Here is a 23079-nt window from a genome sequence, read left to right on the forward strand (position 1 = left end):
GTAAGTCAACTGTATTTAAGTAAAAAATATATATATTGTAGGCAAACTATAATTTTTTGCAATTTATGGGAAAGTTATGTCATAGGTACTTAACATCTCTCTTTTTTTTTTCTTCCTTTAATGTTCTTTTTTAAATTAATTTTATTTATTTTTGACTGCATTGGGTCTCCGTTGCTGTGCACTGGCTTTTCTCTAGTTGTGGCGAGTGGGGGCTACTCTTCGTTGCAGAGCACAGGCTCTAGGTGTGCGGGCTTCAGTAGTTGTGGCACTCGGGCTCAGTGGTTGTGGCTCACAGGCTCTAGAGCTCAGGCTCAGTAGCTGTGGCGCAGGGGCTTAGTTGCTCCGCAGCATGTGGGATCTTCCTGTACCAGGGCTCGAACCCGTGTGCCCTGCATTGGCAAGTGGATTCTTAACCACTGAGCCACCAGGGAAGCCCTAATGTTCTTCTAATTTAAAATTTTTGTGTTATTTTTCTTATACATCATTTTGTATTTTGAGGTAGGTAGGACGGAAATCACAAATGTAAATAAAATACCACTGTCTTCAGGATGCCTTAAGTTCTGTAGAGTAAGGTATCAAGTTTCATCTGAAGTCACATTCACAGGCTTCTTGAGTGCTTTAACTGTGCCTCTATTTCCTTTCTTTCCTTTTATTTCTACATGATCATATCTAGTTAGGAAAACTCTGTTAATCTACATTACTCTCGTTATTTCTTCTCTTTGAGGTTTGCAACATCTGAAAAATTCTTTTTTGTTGTAGTAGTCTATTGTGGTTTGACGCTTGGGTGAGACCTATAATGGATGCTTTAAAGCAGTGGCTTATGGTAGTTTTTGATTCACAGATCCCTTTGAGAATCTTACACAAACTATGGATCCTTGCTCTAGCTCCATCAGTCTGGATTGTTTGAAATCTTGGCTTGCTAGGCCAATTGCACAGCTAATACCTTAGATTGTCTCTTTATCTTGGAGTTATACTTTGCTACCCTTTCTTGTGATAGATCCAGTGTCCTGCATCCCATATGTGGTAAACAAAGTTCACCTGTCCAATTACCAAAGAAAGGACACGGAAGCTTGGAGCACAGCAAAGCAAGACTTTAATAACGGTCTTGCGGGAGTGGATGTCTGGGACAGGCACACCCCAGGACAGCCAGGGCAAGCATTTTATCCCCTAGTTCGCAAATCCCTCCCCTGGTTCCTCATTAGCTGAGTACTACAGGGTTGACCCGCTTTCCGAAGGTTGCCTACCAATGAGGTTACAATGTGTACTTTGTTACTATTTGATTGGAGGGCTTAGACTTCCCTTATGATGACATGAGTGTTACCCCGCCTCCCTTTGTTCTGTCACTTTCGGCGGGAACCTTAGCCCCTTACTTTCTGGTAGGAGCCTTTGGTCACGTCCAGAAACTTTTACTACATTCCTTGGAAATGAATCATCAGACATCTGTTATTTCTCACACCATATATACATCTTTCTTGGTTAATTTCAGTTTTTGCAGAGCACCTTTTAAATTTCCACAAGCTTCTTGTTATTTGTCTCTTTATTTTTTTTAAACAATTTATTGAGATATAATTTACATACCATGAAGTCCATATCCCCCCACTGTAGGCAACTACAAATGTACTTTCTGTCTTTGTAGATTTGCTTATTCTGGACATTTTGTTTAAATGGGATATAATTTAAGAAATCTTTTAAATAAATTGTTTATTTTAGAATAGATTTAAATTTATAGAAAGTTGTGAAGATAGTATGGGAAGTTCCTATATACATCATATGCAGTTTCCCCTAATAGTAGTACCATAACGTTCATATGGTATGTTTGTCACAATTAGTGAGCCAGTATTGATACATTATTATAATTAAATTGTGGGTCTGTTTTTATCCACTGTGCTGGATCTTTGGAGTGCACTTTCAAATTTGGGAATTCATGCACTTTATTTCTGGGAAATTTTGTTGAATTACTCTATTGATAAGATCTTCCCCCTTTATTTTCTCTGTTCTCTTTTTATGGGATTCTATTATTTGGATATTTGACTTCCTGGGCTGACTCCATACTTTATTCATATTTTCTTAGTTTTTGCATAACTCTCTGTTCCAGTATTCCCCATTCAGGATACCATATTGTAAATAGTTGTTATGTTTGCTTAGGCTTCTTTTAGCCGTAACTGTTTCTCAGGCTTGTTTTCTTTTTGATCACTTTGGCAGCTTTGAAGAATATTGGTCAACTGTTTTGTAGAATGTCCCTCAGTCGGGATGTGCGTGAGATTTTTCTTCGTGATTAGACTGGGGTTGTGGTTTTTTGAGAGGAAGGCTACAGAGGTAAAATGTCATTTTTGTCATATTATATCAGGAATACACACATACTCTGAACATGACTTATCATTTTTGTTAATCTTGATCTCCTGGTAGCGTTTGTGAGATTTTTCCAATGTTTGTCAGATTTGTCAGATTTTTCCTATGAGCCAGCCCACCCTTAAGGAGTGGGGAATTATTTTCCACCTCTTCGAGAGCAGCGTATCTGTATAAATTATTTAGAATTCTGCTGCACAGGAGATTTGTCTATTCTCCCTCTATTTAATCATTTATTTATATTAGTATCACCTCGTGGATATTTATTTTATTCCTTGGGTTATAATTCAGCTTTTTTATTTTATTATTTTTTTTGGCTGTGCACGCGGCTTACCAGATTCCAGTTCCCCAACCAGGAATTGAACCCAGACCCTCAGCAGTGAAAGCATGGAGTCCTAACCACTGGGCAGCCAAGGAATTCCCTCAACTTCTTTATTTTGTTGTTCAGATTATTCTAGCTTTGGCCCTTGGAAGGTGGTTCAGTTGGCTCCTGTGTCTCTTTGATGTGCCCCCATCATTGTGGGTTTTTCTTGAGCACTTTCTTATTTTCTGGCACTGCATGATGCTCCAGGCTCTTCCTGTATGTTTCCTGCTCAAAGAACCAGCTGTTTCTCTAAGCAGTCTTGGTTCTTTTTTTTTGCCGCACCATCTGGCGTGTGGGCCTTAGTTCCCTGACCCGGGATTGAACCTGCACCACCTGCATTGGAAGGTGGAGTCGTAATCACTGGACCGGCAGGGAAGTCCCAGCCTTGGTTCTTTTTATTGGAGAATATTAGAAACCAAGATCTGGGTACTACACAGGGAGATCAGCTTGATGCTTGGTGATGATCTAGAGGGGTGGGATAGGGAGAATGGGAGGGAGGCTCAAAAGGGAGGGGCTGTGGGGGGTATATGTATAAACACAGCTGATTCACTTTGTTACACAGCGGAAACTGGCACAACAGTGTAAAGCAGTTATACTCCAATAAAGATCTGAAGGAAAACAAAACAAAAAAACAAACAAACCTGGAGAAAAAAAGATCTGGGCGCTAGTTGTGCTCATTGTTACTGGGGTGTTGTTGCTTCTAAGCCTGATGATAGTATTTTCAAAGCTTCTTTTCCTACATAATTTTCTATTTCCTCAAAGTTGCATTGATTGATTGATTGATTGATTGGCTAGAGGTGTCTTTCTTTAATCTTAGTCTTTTCCCAAATGCCTCATGATCTCAGGCAATGCATTTACATCTAAGAATAATGCACTAAGAAGCTGATTGGAAGCTCTGTGTTTATAGGTGGGGTTTGGTTACTGAGAGATTCACTATAGAATGATTTGGCTGCATAGTTTTTTCCTTGTACCATCAGTATCTCTAGGTCTTTTTTCTTGTGCTGGTCAGATTGACATAAAAGGCTCCTTCAGATCTCTGCCTTGAGGGCATAATCCTAGCTGCCAATTTTCTGAGAGCCAAGTAGTGGAAGAGCACTGAGGGTCTCAATGCTCAGTATGTAAATTTTCTCTTATTTCCCTGTTTTTAGAATGATACCCTTGCTCTCTTCTGTGTCTGTGGTTTCTCAGCTGTTAATGCTTGATAACTGTGCAATCCCGAGTATAGACACCCATTCTTCTTTTTTAAAATTAATTTATTTTTTGGCTGCGCCATACGGCCTGCAGGATCTTAGTTCCCCGACCAGGGATGGAACCTATGTCCTCTGCAATGGAAGCATGGAGTTTTAAACACTGGACTGCCAGGGAAGTCCCTTTTTTTATTTTTTATTTTTAATTGAGATATAATTGACATATAACAATATATTGTTTTAGGTATACAGCATAATGATTTGATATATGTATATATTATGAAATGATTACATAATAAGTCTAGTTAATCTCTCTCACCATAGTTACGAGTTTTTTTTTCTTGTGATGAGAATTTTTAAGATTTACTCTCTTAGCAGCTTTTAGATATACAGTGCAGTATTGTTAGCTGTAGTCACCATGCTGTGCATTACACCCCCAGGACTTATTTATCTTATAACTGGAAGTTTGTAGCTTTTGATCACCATCACCCACATTGTCCTCCCCTCTCATTCTTTTATTTATCCATTGTAAAGAATAAATTTCGTTTTCTTCTGGAGTGGAAGAGGCCAGGTGGAGTGGAAAAGGTATGGAGTGGGGGTGGGGTGGGGTCCAGCTGGTTCTTTTTTTAAAATTGAGATATAATTCATGTAACATAAAATGTGACATTTGAAAGTATACACTTCCTTCCGTGGTTTTTAGTGTACTCACTGTGTTGTGTAGCCATCATGCTATCTAGTTCCAGAACGTTTCCATCATCCCAGAAAGAAACTGCATACCTTTTAGCAGTTAGTCCCCTGGCAACCACTTTTTGTTTCTGTGAATATGCCTATTCTGGGCATTTCATACACATGAAATTCTACAGCATGTGGCCTTTTGTGTCTGGCTTCTTTAACTTAGCATAATGTTTTCAAGGTTCATTTTTGTTGCAGCATGTAACAGTACTTCACTTCTTTTTATGGCTGAATAATGTTCCATTGTGTAGTTACACAACATTTTGTTTATCTATTCATGAGCTGATGCCAGCTGGTCCTTAAATAGACTTTCAATCAGTCCTTCTGTTTTTAGCCTCGTCTTAATCCCTACTTCCATAAGTACCTGATGCTACAAGTTCCTGAGCTTTTTGGAGGTTATGTTGTAATTTAGTTACCTCAAGTCTACTGTCAATAACAACGATTCATCCATCGCTTTGCAGCTTCTAAAATTTTGTTGCTATTATCTTCACTTTCATTCTGCAGGTTTATGCTTCCCCACCTCTACTACTGTTTTGGTGGGATTTTGGTAAGAGAGAGGCAATAGAGGGAGAACTTACAATTTGAAAGGTAGAATTTCCACGCTTGGTCAGACTCTAGGCCCAGCAGTCATTAAGTCACAGAATGATTGAGCTGGGAAAACCCATACGTATCACCAACTAGTTCTCTGCTTCTTTATCTTTCACTTGAGGAAAGTGAGACCCATGAAACTCAGTAAATTGTTTAGGGTCATACAATTAGTAGCCAAGGTGGGACCTTGACCCTCTCTCCTGCCTTCTAGGCTAGTTGCTTACATTTAATCTAGGCTGCTTATTTTAAAATTTGACATTGAGGAGAGCATGGGGACCATTGCTCAGATTTGTTCTCCACTACTTCTTATCTAGAGATTCCAGAGCAGTGGATTTGCCTAAGCCTGGTTTTCTGGAGGGCCCAGCTTATAGAGAAAAGCGCCTGTGTATACACACATAAAGCCTCTGGGAGACCTCACTCTATTTAGAACAGTATGTGTATTTCCAACTCATAGGACTGGGTTCTTCAGTCTGGACTGAAACATTATGAATTTGAGAGCTTTTTGCTTCCCCAACTAAACACAGCAAATTCCGTATCTTAGTTCAAGATATTAGCTCTACAGATGTGTGCCCTGCAGGGTATTCAGCTGGGCTGAAAGGGAGGCAGTATCTATACTTGATGCCTTGCTACCGAAGTTATTCTGTCTTGGCTGTGGTTTGGAGCAGTCCTCTCTGGATAGGTTCTCAAATCTCAGTCTCTTGTTAAAATTGGGTACATGGGAAGTTTAGCTGTTTTAGGAATACTAGGTTCATGAGTTGAACTAGGTATGGTGCCTGGATGATGTCAAGCAGGAGGCAAAGGATCAATAAAAGTAGTGGCTGTATACACAGATCTGAAGTTATCTAACAAAGAAAATATGCTGAGAAAGAAAGTGTACAAATCTGCCTCAGGGGAACACATCGGGGTAACAGAAAGATTCAGTTGCTCTTTCATTGAAAAGCCTGGTAAACAGGGTTAGACAGTGCCTTAGAAGAGGCCTTGTATCTTATGCAAGGTGAGGGGCTGCTCACTATCTACATTCTGGATATTTGTTTGTGAATGTCTGACTCCTAAGCACCATAGTCATCTGGTGATGTGGGCCCAGGTATAGGCTGTCTCTTCAAGGAACACTTTATGCTACAGGAGTTGTGGATTTACCTCAATTTTATGTGTACGAGAGGAAGAAGACAGTGATGAGGGTAGTATAAGATGGCTTACTTTAGCTACCAAAACTCTGCTTGCTTGTCTTACTGTGTGTTTTAAAGTTGTCTATATTTAAAAAGTGCTGATAGTAATGAAGTAGTCATCTCAAAGTAATAACAAGGTTAATTTAGTTAGAAATTTGCATTCTCTTTTCTTACTGCATTGTGCCCTGTTAGTCAAAGATGATAGAAGGTGATCTCTGATTTGTACAGGGATTCAGAAATTATCTAGAAGACAAGGAGAGTTAAAACGCTGGGGTAACAAGTGAATTTAAGATAAAACCAGCTGGTTTTCAACATGCACTGAAAACCTAAGTATGAATTAGTAGTAATATTCTGATGGGCAATCAGTTTCAGAAATGTTTGTAACAAGAAAAATATAGTGACATCTTTTAATGCAGGAAGGAAATTGATTATATAGCGCTGGCACTGAATTGGTGACCAGTGTCACTAACGGGATCACTTCTAGGAAATCCCAGGATGCCAGGATACAAAGGATAGCATAACAACCTGGTTATGTTCATTGCCAGAGGGAAGAATTTCATTACTCTTGCTGTAGATAATGTGAAGTAGACCTTATAGGATTGGTGTTGATGTGGTGAGGTGAGGCAGTTTGTGTGACACTTCTGTCTCGGGCCTGGAAAGAGGGATAGCTCAGCTGCCTTCAGAGCGTTCTGTCCAAGGTATAGCTTTGAAAGCTTGAATTGTGTTGCCTGAAGCCTCTGCTTTAAAACCTTGGCAGGTTGCTAAAAACATTGACATTTTTTTTGTTTGTTTTTTTGTTTTTTATTTATTGGCTGTGTTGGGTCTTTGTTGCTGAGCATGGGCTTTCTTTAGTTGCGGTGAGTGGGGGGCTGCTCTTCCATGTGGTGCGCGGGCTCCTCATTGCCGTGGCTTCTCCTGTTGCGGAGCACGGGCTCTAGGCTTGTGAGCTTCAGTAGTTGCAGCACATGGGCTCAATAGTTGTGGCTCACAGGCTCTAAAGCTCAGGCTCAATAGTTGTGGCGCACGGGCTTAGTTGCTCTGCGGCATGTGGGATCTTCCTGGAGCAGGGATTGAACCTGTGTGCCCTGCATTGACAGGTGGATTCTTAACCACTGAGCCACCTAGGAAGCCCAACGTTGACACCTTTTTTTAAAAAAATTTATTTATTTATTATTTTTTGGGAGGATACACCAAGTTCAATCATCTGTTTTTATACACATATCCCCGTATTCCCTCCCTCCCTCGACTCCCCCCCATCCTCCCTCGAGTCCCCCCTACCCTCTCCGTCCCAGTCCTCTAAGGCATCTTCCATCCTCGAGTTGAACTCCCTTTCTTATACAACAACTTTTGACACGCTTTTAAAGTTAAAAATATACTTTTTAAATACATTAAACTTTTTATTTGACTTAATTGTAGATTCGTATGCTGTTGTAAGAAATAATACTTGGAGATTACCCTGTACCCTTTACCCAATGGTAACATCTTGAAAAACTATAGTATACTGTCACAACCAGGATGTTGACACTGATACAGTGAAGATACAGAATAGTTTCTTCACCACAAGAATTCTTGGGGTTGCCCTTTTATAGCCACCCCCCCCATCCCTGACCTCTGGCAACCACTGATCTGTTCATGTCTATAATTTTGTCCTATCCAGAATGTTATATAAATGGAATCATACAGTATGTAAGCTATTGGGATGGGCACTTCCCACTCTTGTGCAGATCTGTAGCAATGAATTCTCTTAGTTTTCTTTTACTTGAAAGTGTTTTAATTTTGCCTTCATTTTTGAAGGATTTTTGTTTGTTTATAGAATTCTAGGTTGACAAGGCCTTTTTCTTTTCTTCTTTTAGTACTTGCAAAGTGTTGTTCCATGTCTTCTAATCTCCATTGTTTCTGATAAAATGGCAGTAGTAATATCAATCATTTTTTCTTCTTAAAGTATTTTTTTCCCCTCTGGCTCCATTCAAGATTTTCTCTTTAAGTTTTTTTTCTCTTGTTTTCAAAAATTTGACTGCGTATGAGTTTTTTTGGTATTTATCTTGTTTGGGATTCAACTGAGCTTCTTGACTGTAAATTATATCTTTTACCAAATTTGGGAAAATTTGATCATCATTTCTTCAAATATTCTTTTTTACCTCATTTGCCCTCCTTTCCTTTGGGGCTCCAATTATATGTACGTTAGACTTGCTGCCCCACATATCTTTGGGTCCCCCCCAGCCTTGACCCCCTTTCTCTCTCTAATCTTTTTTCTCTCAGATGGTGTACTTTTTGGTTGATCTGTTTTTAAGTTCACTAACTCTTCTGCATCTCCAAACTGCTGTTAAGCCCGTCCACTTAACTGTACTATTTCATTGTACTGTCTTTTCATTCATTATGAACATCGCTATTTAAAATCTTTGTCTGCTAATCCCAATGCAAAGTCAGTTACTTTTGATTGACTCTTCTCTTGAGAATGGGTCATGTTTTTCTTTTTTCTTTTTTATATGCTGAACAATTTTAGATCATGTCCTTGACATTGTGTATGATATGTTGTAGAGATTGGATTCGTCACCTTTCTGTAAAGAACACTGAATTTTGTTTGTTTTGTTTCCCAACAGTGAGCGGCAGCTTAAATCTCAGTTCAGTTCTTTTAGCCCTAACTTAGCTGCTTGGGTTCTGTTCCATGCACGCATGGATCAGGGATCAGCCGGAGATTTGAGCAGCATTTATAAATAGAGTTGGGGCACCCTGCTTCTGGCTATCTCTGGGATTTCCTTCCCTTGCTACCCAGCGGTTGTGGTTGCCTTTAAAAGTCTGTCCTCTGGTTCCTCAAGCTAGTAAGACTATGGATTTTTATCTGAATTTTAGCTGCCTCTCATGGCACAGACTGGGACCTGCCTAGCCAAAAGCCATAAAGAGGGGACACTTACCCAGTGTTGTTACCTTTTTCCAAGAGTTGACCCTCCATCTACCTTCATAATATGCCTGCTTTTCGTTTTCTAGTAACTTTAGGTAGTTGTTTTTTATGTTTTGTCTGCAGTTCATAGTTATCTGCAAGAGATTTGGTCTCATAGGAGCTACTCTGCTATGGCTGGAAGCCCAACTTCCATCAGACTAGATATAAATTATTCTCTTGAAAAAGTCAGTTTTTATTGCTGTTGTTTTTTAGTTTTAGTTTCACAGATATTTATATTATCCTCCCCATCTTTTCCAAGGGATCAGATATAAAAATGTCCTTAGCTCTTTTTAAAAAAAATATTTTATTTCTTTATTTGGTTGCTCTGGGTCTTAGTTGTGGTATTTGTGTTCCTTAATTGCGGCCGGCAGGCTCCTTAGTTGTTGTATGTGAAAGAACTCTTAGTTGTGGCATGCATGTGGGATCTAGTTCCCTGACCAGGGATTGAACCCAGGCCCCCTACGCTGGGAGCACGGAGTCTTAACCGCTGTGCCACCAGGGAGGTCCCTTTTTTTTTTAACTTCAAATTTTATGTGAAGCTCCTTTAGTGTATCCCAACTCTGATTACTGATAGGTTTAGAAATTGAAATATTAATTTTATTTGGTATATCTCATCCAAGATGTAGGTATATCAGATGTGTCCCATAAATAGTTTCCCAGGAAATGGTGGTTACTTTTATTGTGCTTGAATCTAAGCTAACACTATGATCTGGAGAAGGTTTGTGTGGTTCAACATAAACCAGGTTGAGATATAACCATATTGGGTCTTTCTCAGGTAGCTGTTTGGCGGCCTACCTTTTCATATCTGCTCTACCATTTGAAAACACAGATGTAATAAATTTTATATAAACGTGCAACTTTAGATCTCAGTGAACATTTTCAGGTGACCTTACGGAGGACTTCAGACAGAAGTTTTGAGGATGTTATTATTATTATTTTTTCTTTTTTAGCTCGTTCACATGAATATAGGAAGTAATCAACACAGACCTCTTATGGTAAGAAAGGAGAAAATAACAGTCCTAATTTGGGTCATCATCAACCTAGAAAGCAGTTATTTAGTAGTATGTGTATTTTATTTTAGACTGTGTGAAAACCTGCCCATTTAGGTTAACCTTTAAGTGGTCAAAATATTTTCTGCCCAAATTAAGAGAAACATTTGGAGCTGTGGTTTTTAACTTTTTTGAGTCATGAGATCCTTTAAGATCTGATAGAAATTGTGTTCTTTCTCCAGAAAAATGCAAATGGCATCATACAAAAATTTGTAAATCATTTCAGAGTTTAGGCGTTCCTTTGAAGCTTCTCAGCGTAAGCATCCCTCATTTGGGATTATTTAAATTAAGCTAGTACCAAGAGGCTAATAGCAATACAGATGTCAGTTTGTTTCTGGCTTGGCCAAAGCAGAACAGGTAAACAAAGAACTTATTAGAAGTCCTTATAAGGGATGCAGGCTTTAAAAAAAAATCTGTTGTGATTTTATCTGAACTGTACTTTCCAGGGGGCAGATTCACAACGATAGACTGATACCTAGTTGACTAATTTTTAAGTTGCTGTTAGAAATGGGCCTTAGTTCTGATATTCAGACCTGCTGACATTTGTGTTGGGAAAATTATTGGTTGTAGTTTCTAGGACAGTAGGACAGTTGTGGTTGTGACGTCATATTCCTGATATTGTTTGAATTTCCAAAGGTCTAAATAATTGAGAATTTAAGGGACCCGTGACACATATATAGGTTTCAGGAGGTGGGGCTATGTAGATGTTCTGAGGCAATAAGTCTCTATTGCTTTTTCTCAAAAAACTCAGCCCTCAGTAAATGATGAAGGATTGAATTGTTTTAACAAAAAGATCTTAGGTTTGTGATCTCCTTCCTCTGTTATTTTCTGACGCTTCAGTTTGTTCTCAGTGCCTTCATCCTTCTTCTTTATACATCTTCCTTCCCCTTGCAGTGAAAATACTATGCTCCTGCTACTGGTCCAGTCTAATACACAGAAGGACTTTTGTCTAAGATTGGCACTCTCTGCTGTGCCTTTACTCCTGACCTCTTTAACAAGACTTCTTTACTCAGCTTGTTTAAAGAAGGAGCAGGAGGTGGAGAGGTGATGGTGGGGACAGAGGATCTGAAGACCACTTCTCCCTGTGGTTCATGGCTTCCCCCCTCTTTGTCTGCACTCCAGGTCAGCTCATCATGTTCACTTCTGGCTCCATTCTTCATCTCACTGGTTGTTTAGAATTCTCCCCCTAAATAGTCCCCTGTTCCATCCTTTGAATTGCTTTCATGTCTTCGAGGGCACTTCGTAGCCATCTTAGGAAAACATCTTTCTCTAAAGGCTTTCATATGGGACATTGCTGACTGCCCTGATTCATGTATATGTTCACATATTTCGTGGTTTTTACTGAGGGGATTTTCTAGCCGACTAAGTAGGAAATGAGCAAACCAACAATTAAAAGTGAAGAAGCTTAGGAGGAAGAAATAGTTATCTTCTCCCAGAACTGAATGCAGTTTAAAAATACATTCTGAGAATGTCAGACTGTAGACAAGATATTATGTCAGCTGCTTGCTGTTTAATTACTTTGTACAGTGAGTGCAGGCTTGCCACGGGTAGGCTCTTTGCACTCTTTGCAGGTGTTAGTGAAAGCTCTGAGACTAGCTCAACATAGCCGTAGGGCTTTGTTGCTACCGGTATTACCAGCTGCCTGCTGATTTTGCCAGTTTTCTTTAGTGAAGATTATCAAATCTATTTTGAGAGATGAAATTTGCCAGAAAAGAGTTACAGAAAAATCAATTTGAAAGAAGGGATTGGAAATGAGAGGAATTGAAATTGTGGAACTTGCTTTACTAACAAAGAAGGTTGGATCTTGTCAGAAGTTGAAAATTAGAATAAGTGGGCTTCTGATGATGGTGATGGACAAAACCTGAGAGAAAACGGAAGCGAAGGTTTTAATTATAAAAGCAGTAACTCTGACTGGAATCATTATTAGTTTCTGGAGCAGGTGCCTTAGAATTAATATAATATAAACTCTTTTTTTAGGAACTTTATTATTATTTTTTTTTCTTTTTAAGATTTATTTGATTATTTATTTATTTATTTAATTTTTGCCTGTGTTGGGTCTTCATTGCTGCACACGGGCTTTCTCCAGTTGAGGCGAGCGGGGGCTACTCTTCGTTCTGGTGCGTGGGCTTCTTGTTGTGGTGGCTTCTTGTTGCAGAGCACAGGCTCAAGGTGCTCGAGGGCTTCAGTAGTTGCGGCACACAGGCTCACTAGTTGTGGCTCAAAGGCTCTATAGTGCAGGCTCAGTAGCTGTGGTACACAGGCTTAGTTGCTCCACAGCATGTGGGATCTTCCCAGAGCAGGGATCGAACCCATGTCCCCTGCATTGGCAGGCAGATTCTTAACCACTGCACCACCAGGGAAGCACCCTTTTAGGAACTTTAGAGATGCCTCTGGGCTGATTTAGAGTGAAGGACTATCTGACTTTAGGTTCATCCCAATCCTTTGTTGGTGAGGAGTGCATCTCCCTTAATAATCACCAGCCCCTTTGGGTTCTAAGCCAAAAACTTAATTGGAACAGAATTTATTCTATTGTCTAGAACACGTGAACAGGATCCTGTGCAAGTGTGCTCTGAATGGATAGACCGCATAAGCTGGAGGCTCCCAGATAATAACTTCCTGCGAGATTGTTATTTGTGTATGTTCTTTTCCTGTATGTTTGACAGAAAGGTCCTTGAGGATGGGTGCTTCATCTGGTTCATCTCTATCCTGCACAGTACCTCAGGCCCTTGTATAACATGATTACTCAGTAAATATAGAATTCAATTGAGTTGTCCTTGATCATGTTTCCCACATATTTTCCCATGATTCCTACTAAATTTGTTTGAAATATTTAGGTGCATTTAATTTGTTCCCTTCTCCCTAATCCCTTGGGAAAAGCAATATTTGGGTGGTATACTTTTAGAAAAAGCACTAGTGGCTTTATAGTAATTTAATGTCTATTGAGCTCTGCATCCCATTATACTATATTGTAATGTTTTTCAAACTGTGAATCGTGACCATTAGTAGGTCTGCAGTTAGCATTTTTGGTTTTAATGATATAGGGTAGAATTTACGAGAAGATATCCCATATAGTAAGGGTAAGTATTTTTTGGTGAAATTTTTGTTTTAAGTAAATGTATGTATATTAATACATATCATGTGTGTGTTTGTTGCTTCATGATGTAAACTTCGTTTCATTCTGGAGTCATAGTCAAAAAAGTTTGAATAACATTGCTTTATTGTAATACTGTGTTATTTCATTTATCGTATAGCATTATGCCAGTACATACAGGCTTCTAAAGCCAGGGATGGTGCCAGCCCTTTCATTTCAAGTACAACTGAAGGTAAAAACAAAACAAAATTGAGAACACCCAAAGCATTCTGGTGGCTCTTATATAAGTCTCTCCAGTGGCATTTTGTACCCTTTGACCTTCTAACTCTCTTATGCCTTTTTGACTAATAGATTTTTCATATTTGTATCCCTCTAGGTGGTGGGTTCTTTGGTTCTTCCTCTTTTCTCTTCAGTGTCCTTATTTTGGTGTACTTTAATGTTTTCAGGAGGGGGAAGGGGGAAACAAAGGAGAATTTCAGAAATTTCATCTGATTCTCAATTGACAAAATAGCTCATTAGATTTATCCTGAAATCTGCTTTCTTAATGTTCTTGTGTTTTTAATCCCCTTTGTATTTTTTTAGAGATCATAGAAATGCGTTCTTTATTTTGAATTTAAAATAATTTATGCTTTTATGATGTTATCAGTTGACTTTAAGCAAACTATATGTAGCTTTTAGGAATAAAAAAGATGAATATAATCCTTCATCTTTCCTTGTGCTTTCTCCCCTCTTCTCCCAAGGAGATTAACTATTGGGTTTGTAGTAATGATTTCATTTTAAAGAAAAGCCAAGGGAGCTAACAGTGTCCAATATTAACTGTGCTAAACTTTTCCAGTTCCTTACTGATCTAATAACTATAATACCTTTCCTGTTCTTAGATGGTTGGCATACTAACCCTTTCGGCTTCATTTCTGTACCTTGCTGGACTACCAAGCTCAGATACTCATAACCCTGTATGTTCAAGGGACTTTGTGGAGATGATTTACTTCATTCTTCTTCTTGCAGGAGAAAATTTTGAGCAGACACCATTGAGACGAACATTCAAGTCTAAGGTCCTTGCACGATATCCTGAGAACGTGGACTGGAATCCCTTTGACCAAGATGCAGTGGGAATGGTTAGTATTGTTAACTACAAGTGTGAGATAATATATGGAGTAATTTACAGTAGGATTGTGAGTTCAGACTATGGTAGCAGTGGTTCTACCAACTATCAGTAACTTCTAAAGAAGGTGTTATATGCATATTGTTCATGATTCTGCATTTTGATCTCTATATCAAATATTCAGAATATAGCAGATATACCAGAAGTCACAATGTGCTTCTGTTGAGTCAGACAAATACATAGTATTGGGTCAGTGACCTTTTTTGTGAGATTGAGCTATTGGTTGGTTATAGTGTTGAGATTACATGATGAGTGAGGTTTAAAGAAGTTTTCTGTTAACCTATATTGTATATATCTGAGTAATATGGCAGAAATGGGGAGTTTTGTTTTATTATAATTTTAGATAGGGCAGCATTTTAAACTGTAGAAGGATACTGTTATGAATAAGCTAAGGTTTATTGAGTATTCACCTTGTGCTAGGCACTGTGATAAGTGTTGTATATGAATTAACTCATTTCATCCCCACAATACCCCTTATGTAGATAATATTAAGTAAACATACACAAACACATATTTTATGGGTGAGGAAACTAAGATCCAGAAAAGTTAAGTGATGTGTTCAAGGTCACATGGCTAAGGAGCCGTTGAGCAAGCTTAAATACCATAGTCTGGTTCCAGAACTCTGCTCTTAACCACATCTTTGTACTGCCTCTGTTACTTTTTAATAGCTTCTTGAGGATAATCTTCTTTGATGCACACAATAACCCTGTGAAGCAGGCAGAGTAAACTGTATTATCTTCATTTCACAGCAGGAGGAAACTGAGTCGTAGAGAGCCTCAAGTTTTTTGACTCCTAGTCCAGCGCTTATTTCCTTTTAACATGCTGTATTCTGGAAACACTTAGGCTTTGAGAAGTCAAGTTCAAGGGTAATGGATATACTGTAATGTAGCTCCATGTACTTGTTAACCCAGGTTCCTCGTAGTTCATTTGTATAGCCAGGTTTGTGGAGAAGTGGAAAATGGAAACTGATTGATTCAGGTCATTTTGATTAGCTGTCCAAGTTTCTTTATATAACCCATCTGAGCTAAAGTGAAAAAAGCACATCTTTATCCTGATTGTGTCATCTCCTTGCGTTATGTGAAATGAACACCCTTTTTTTCTGTGAAAAGAGATTTTATTGATGACAGAATCTTGTGAGCTGATAGAATCTAAAACTTTGTTTATTTTTAGGTATGGAGTTGCATCTATCTGGTTTTTAGATATATTTCTAGCATCATCTCCTAACACATGCTGTCATGCTGAACCACTTACCTAAATTCTCCAAGCTTTCTTTTACCTCCTTTATGCATTTTCTTTGTACCCCTGAAATAACCTTCTTTCTCTTATCTACCTGATGAACTGTAGCATAAGCTCATCTCTGAAGCCTTTTCTGGTGAAGGCTGAGACTGAGTTGTTTTTCTGTGTTCCTCTAGCACTTTGTGTGTACTTCTGTATAGTCTTGATAACTGCATTATAATTTTAGTTACTTGTGTGTCTTAGAATGGGAGTTCATTAGGGTAGATATTTTGCTGTGTTGGTCTTGATGTCCCAGACACCCAGCACAGTAGGTGCTCTTTAAGTAAATAAGTGATGGTGTTCTGAAAAGAGGATCAGCAGTGACTGTTCTCACCAGTTGTTTCCTTGTTGTCTTTTGCAGCTATGCATGCCCAAAGGGCTGGCATTCAAGACCCAGGCTGATCCCAGGGAGCCTCAGTTCCATGCCTTTATTATCACAAGAGAGGATGGCTCTCGGACATTTGGGTTTGCCCTCACATTTTATGAGGAGGTGACTAGCAAGCAGATCTGCAGTGCAATGCAGACCCTCTACCACATGCATAATGCTGAGTATGATGTCCTCCACGCTCCCCTTGCTGATGGCCAAGACCACCGTGGCATGGAGGACGGTGAAGGCACTCCTGGGACCAAGCTGCAGCGCTTCAACTCCTACGACATTAGCCGGGATACGCTCTATGTCTCTAAGTGCATCTGCCTCATCACGCCCATGTCCTTCATGAAAGCATGTCGGAGTGTACTGAGACAGCTTCACCAGGCAGTCACTTCACCTCAGCCCCCTCCACTGCCCCTTGAGAGCTACATATACAACGTACTCTACGAGGTGCCACTCCCACCTCCCGGCCGGTCCTTGAAGTTTTCCGGGGTCTATGGGCCAATCGTCTGCCAGAGACCAAGTACCAATGAGCTGCCCCTATTCGACTTTCCTGTCAAAGAGGTCTTTGAACTGCTTGGGGTGGAGAATGTGTTTCAGCTTTTTACTTGTGCCCTTCTGGAGTTTCAAATCCTGCTCTACTCACAGTGTAAGTCAGTGCTTACTAGAGCTCTCTCCCTGCATAGGGCCTCTCTTCTTTCCATAGCAGATTTGGTGGGGCTGCCTCTAAGGCCGAGGGCTCTTATAGTTTGAGTGAAACCCGGATTTTTTGCAGGTAGGTGCTGGATGGCAAACTAATGCAACATGAGAGGTCTGCCATTTCTAATTGGCTATCATTGTGGCCTTTTGCGGGGCACTCCAGTCTGGGAGGGGAACCCTGCCTCCTGACATCTGATTGATGCTGAAAAGAGGAGGCAGGAGTTGATGGTCATGGGAAACTGACTTTCCATCAGTTCTGTTCTTCCACTCTGCACAGTTATTTCTGCCCCTTCCTCAGCCTGACAATAATGATGATCCTCCATGTTTTGAAAAAATATATTTGAGAAAAACGAAGATGTATTGTTTTTTTCTGTTGTTTATTTATTATAACTGAATTGTTTTTATAAATGAGAGGTTAAGTGATTATGAGCAGTGGATTTGGACAGAACAGCAAAGTAGAGCAGAAAGAAACAAATGGTTATTAAAGGAGCCAGTTAAGTAACATAAAATTCATTCTTTCAGTACATATTTATTGAGCGTGTGCTGTGTACCAGGACTTATTCTAGGGGCTGGAGATTCAGGGTGGACAAAATAGATAAAAATTCCTGCTCTAATAGAACTTATATTTTAGTGGGGAAAGAAAGGTGATTTTTCTCTTTTTTTGGCCACACGGCTTGCAGGATCTTAGTTCCCGGACCAGGGATCGAACCTGGACCCTGGCAGTGAAAGCCTCGAGTCTTAACCACTGGACCGCCAGGGAATTTCCTCTACCCCTCCCCGCCCCCCCGCCCCCTTTTTTTAAGAGGTGATTAAACAAATAATAAAATATATAGTATGTAAGGTGGTAATAAGGTGTGTGGAAAAAAAATAAAACAGGAAAGAAGATAGTACTGGGGGAAGGGAAATCCCAATTTTTAATGGAGTGGTTAGGTTAGGTCACTCTGAGCCACCCATGTTAATGTCTGTAGGAAAAGTAATCCAGGCAAAGGGCACAGGTTCTGTGACAAAAATGTGCTTGGTATGTTCAAGAACAGCGAGGAAGCCTGGTGGATATCATGGTGTGAGAGAGCAGGCGCGTAGTAGTAGCGTTAGAGACTTAACAGGAGGCCAAATTGTACAGAGTCGTGTAGGCCATTGTAAGGACTTTGCTACTCTGAGATGCTTAGTCATTGGAGGTTTTAAGATTTAAACTTTTTGTTTTGAAATAATTCCCAGCTTATAGAAGAGTTGTAAGAAATGTTCAAAGAACTCTTGTACAGCTCTCCCACAATTCACCAATTGTTAACATTTGCACACATTTTATCATTCCTTCTATATCTCTCTATGGTGTGAACATAACTGAACCATTGAGAATCATTGTAGACTGCACGTTCCTTGACTCCTCAACACTAAAGCTTTTATTTCATAAGAACAAGAACATTTTTTTACACAACCATATTATGATTAATAAATTTAGGAAATCTCACATTGATAAAATAACAGTACTGTATTCAGGTTTTACCATTGTCCAATAATGTCTGTTATGACATTATAAATTTTTAAAAGTTGAGGTATAGTTGATATATAGTATTATGTAAGTTTCAGGTATACAGCTTAGTGATTCATAATTTTTTTCCCAAAAGTTATTTATTTATTTATTTATTTATTTATTTATTTATTTATTGGCTGTGTAGGGTCTTCGTTGCTGCACAGGCTTTCTCTAGTTGTGAACAGCGGGGGCTACTCTTTGTTGGGGTGTGTGGACTTCTCATTGTGGTGGCTTCTCTTGTTGTGGTGTATGGGCTCTAGGTGCAGGGGCTTCAGTAGTTGTGGCACGTGGGCTCATTAGTTGTGGCTCATGGGCTCTAGAGCTCAGGCTTAGTAATTGTGGCACATGGGCTTAGTTGCTCCACGGCGTGTGGGATCTTCCGGGACCAGGGATAGAACCCGTGTCCCCTACATTGGCAGGCGGATTCTTAACCACTGTGCTTCCACGGAAGCCCAGTGATTCACAATTTTTAAAGGTTCTATTCCATTTATAGTTATTATAAAATATTGTCTGTATTCCCTGTGTTGTACAATAAATCCTTGTAGCTTATTTTTTTATTTATTTTTTATTGGAGTGTAATTGCTTTACACTGTTGTGTCAGTTTCTGCTGTACAACAAAGTGAATCAACTATATGTATACATATATCCCCATATCCCCCCCAGCCTCCCTCCCACCCTCCCTATCCCACCTCCCATCCCACCCCCCATCCCACTCCTTGTAGCTTACTTTATACATAATAGTTTTTACCTCTTAATCCTCTACCCCTGTATTTCCCCTCCCCCATCCCTCTCCCCACTGGTAACCATTTGTTTGTCTTTGTATCTGTGAGTCTGTTTCTTTCTGTTATACTCTCTAGTTTACTTTATTTTTTTAGATTCCACATAGAAGTGAATGAATTTAAAAAAAAAAATTCCTGGTCCAGGATTTAGTCCAGTAACATGCATTGCTTTTAGTAGTCTATTCCTCATGTCTTTCATGACTGACATTTTTGAAGAGTACAGGCAAGGCATTTTGTAGAATGTCCCTCAATTTGGGTTTGCGTGAAGTGTCCTCATGACTAGATTAAGGTTATAAATTTTTGGCTGCAATATCGCAGAAGTGATGTCATGGTTCTCTCAGTGCATTGTGTCAAGAGGCACATAATGTCTGTTTTTATCATCATAGGAGGCACATGATGTTCGTTTGTCCCATTTTGGGTAAGGTTAATTTGATCACTTGGTTAAGATGATGTCTGCTGAGTTTCTTAACTGGAAAGTTATTTTTCCCTTTGCAATTAATAAGTAGTTTGTGGGGGAATACTTTGAAACCCTATAAATATACTGTTTCTCTTCAAAATTTTGCCTAATAGCTTTAACATCCATTGATGATTCAAGTCTGAATCAGTGACCACTGTACCACCAGCGAAGCCCCTTACTTCTTTTTTAGTTACTGATTCTTGACTGGAGCTGGGCAACATGGGTTTGAACTGCCCGGATCCACTTATATGCAGATTTTCTTCAATTCGTACTATAGGACTACACGATCCATGGTTGGTTGAATCCTTGGATGTGGAACCGTGGATACAGAGGGCTACCTGTAAAGTTATATGCGAGTTTTCAGCTGACCTTTGAACAATGGGGTGACCTCTCTTGTTGCAGAGCATGGGCTCTAGAGCGCAGGCTCAGTAGTTGTGGCACATGGGCTTAGTAGCTCCACAGCATGTGGGATCTTTCTGGACCAGGGCTCGAACCCATGTCCCCTGCATTGGCAGGCAGATTCTTAACCACTCTGCCACCAGGGAAGCCCCCCAATATATCCTTGTTACTTATTTTATACATAAGCTTATGTTAGTTTTTTTTTTTGCAAAAGTAATACAAGCTCAAAGTATGTAATCAAAACAATTTCAAAGGTGAAATCTCCTTCCTCTCTCCTTCCTGTGGTAGCCAGAGATCAAATTTCTTGTGCATCCCTAATGAAAATAATAGTTTTTTTAAAGAAATAATGTGTGGAAAAACAGCAGAGAGAGAGTTGAATGCTTCCCTTTCTTTTTGACCTAAAATCCTACCCCTGTGAAGTAATCTCTTGATTTTTTTTCATGTCCTCCTCCTACATACTTTTGTTTAAAAATTGCACTATTGCACTGTTTTTAATGTTATGTTGTACATGTATTAATTATAATACTCTTTAAATTCTATACATTTTGATATACATATGGTATATTAAAGTAAAACTTGGGGAAAAAAGCATTTCAATCATATGGTAGAAATTTACAATATTACAGAAGGGTGTATGTATAGTGACGTGTTAAGACTTATCACTGTTTCCTGTTTCTTTCCAGACATAGACACACATATACAGCATATATACTTTTCAAAAACAACACAGATGGGAGCATACTAATCATTGTTTTATAGCTTCTTTCATTTAATAATATATCTTGGAGATATCAGGACAGATAGATTAGGTTGTTTCCTAAGAACAAAGACTGCATGAGAAGCATCCTTGTTCATACAGTTTTCACAGAAGTGTGAGTATGCAAGGACAGTTTCTAATTCAATTTCTGATTTGCAGGAACTGCCCTGTAGTTTGTTTTAGGCGTGAACTTATCTGTAAAGTGATCCTAAGTCTTTCTCTGCACAGAGAGAAGTCCTAAGAATGTGATTAAGATTATTCTCTCTTCACCACTCAGAGGTGGTTGTAATCCCAGTATGCTTTGCATTATCTCCTTTTGTTAAAAGTAATTGCTCATTACAACATTAGGGGAGCTGTGAGAAAACCCAGACTGTTGGCTGGAGCTGAAGTGTTTCCAGTTGATTTTGATTGGCTAAAACGCTTTGGATGCATATGACCTTCAGCTGCTTCCTGTTTATTGGTTTCACCCTCTTGGAACCGTGAGCACAGAGACAGGCAGTGGCAAAGGAGGTGCTGATTTTATCGTTTGTACCGGCGCATGGAAACGGATTTTGTGCTATTGCTTACAGCTCTTGCAGGTCAGCATGCTAGTGTGGGTACCACAGATTGCTGGATCCCCGAGGCATGGTTTATTAGGCCATCCTTCAAGGTGGGTTGTTGGTTTTTAAAATACAAAACTGTAGGGAAAAGGGAATTCACAACTCAGACAGGAGAGGCCATAAAATTTCACATTTCTAGGATCTGTAAAACTAAACCATATAAATGGAAAGCAGTTTAGCCTTGAAAGAGGAGATTATCTCTCATCCTCTAAAGTGTTTTGTTTCTAAGAGTCTTACAGTTTCAAGTGCATCAGAGGGAATTTTTCAGGGATTTCAATCTGAGGCAAATGAAGTTACCCACTCTAGCAGAAATAAGTGGGCTGAGTTTCAGATACTGTATTAGACACATCCTGAAGAGTAGGGAAAAACCAGAACTAGATGTCTGTGCTATTGAAAAATCTGCTTTTATGGAGCAGAGGAAGCCCCTTCCTTCAGACTCTAGTGTGCCCTGGTTCCATGGCTAGAGAGTAGGTAGATGTTCCAACACTGTAACTAGGTACAGTATGAGTTATAGAGTAGCCCAGTGTCCAGGAAGCTCATGACGAAGGCATTTAAGGGACTCCTTTACTCAGCGTGTCTGTTGGCCCACTGTGAGATGTTCTTGTCTCTGAGCAGACCTTTCAGGAATGCCAGCCATGTAAAGGAGTAGCACCTGCTTTATTCACTTTGGGTAAAGGAAGGAGAAGCTTTTTGGTTTTCACATGATTGAAAAGGTCTTACTCCTTCCTGCCTTTTAAAAAAATCCAGAAATGGTGTGTGTCTATATGTATATATACACTGAAAGGGGGGAGGAATTATTGAGTGTAATATTTATTCATAATATGTGTTTTTTTGTTTTTTTAAAAATAAATTAATTTTTATCTATTAATTTATTGGCTGCATTGGGTCTTTGTTGCTCTGCGCAGGCTTTCTCTAGTTGTGGTGAGCGGGGGCTACTCTTCGTTGCAGTGCACAGGCTTCTAAGTGCGGTGGCTTCTGTTGTTGTGGAGCATAGGCTCTAGGTGCTTGGGCTTCAGTAGTTGTGGCACTCGGGCTCAGTAGTTGCAGCTCGAAGGCTCTAGAGAGCAGGCTCGGTAGTTGTGGTGCATGGGCTTAGTTGCTCCACGGCATGTGGTTCTGGACCAGGGATTGAACCTGGTTCCCTGCTGGCAGGCAGATTCTTAACCACTGAGCCACCAGCAAAGTCCCCATAGTATGTGTTTAAGAGCCAGTGTTGGGACACAGTAAGACTGGACCTTCAGCTTTAAATATCACTTGAAGGTTTTCGCCCACACCTTTACATTCTTTTGATTCATCTTAATTTTGAATTTTAAAGTAAATTCTTATGATGTCTGAGATTCTCAAGATTATTGCTCTTTTTTTTAAATTATTTTTTGGGGGTACACCAAGTTCAATCATCTGTTTTTATACACATATCCCCATATTCCCTCCCTTCCTTGACTCCCCCCACCTCGAGTCCCCCCTCCCCCCCGCCCCAGTCCTCTAAGGCATCTTCCATCCTCGAGTTGGACTCCCTTTGTTATACAACAACTTCCCACTGACTATCTATTTTATAGTTGGTAGTATATATATGTCTGTGCTACTCTCTCGCTT

The 23079-nt window shown here is 39.6% G+C and overlaps 1 protein-coding gene across 1 annotated transcript in view; it reads left to right on the forward strand.

The window, feature by feature from the left end:
- The window catches only part of DENND5A (DENN domain containing 5A), a 95737-nt gene that overhangs the window by 24090 nt on the left and 48568 nt on the right, over positions 1–23079 (forward strand). Inside the window, exons 2-4 of the mRNA XM_057749661.1 lie at positions 13622–13693; positions 14467–14576; positions 16260–16917. Of these exons, the coding sequence (XP_057605644.1) occupies positions 13622–13693; positions 14467–14576; positions 16260–16917 (840 nt within the window). The remainder of the gene's footprint in view (positions 1–13621; positions 13694–14466; positions 14577–16259; positions 16918–23079) is intronic.

This window comes from Hippopotamus amphibius, chromosome 9 (assembly GCF_030028045.1).
Source record: "Hippopotamus amphibius kiboko isolate mHipAmp2 chromosome 9, mHipAmp2.hap2, whole genome shotgun sequence".
Taxonomy (NCBI): domain Eukaryota; kingdom Metazoa; phylum Chordata; class Mammalia; order Artiodactyla; family Hippopotamidae; genus Hippopotamus; species Hippopotamus amphibius.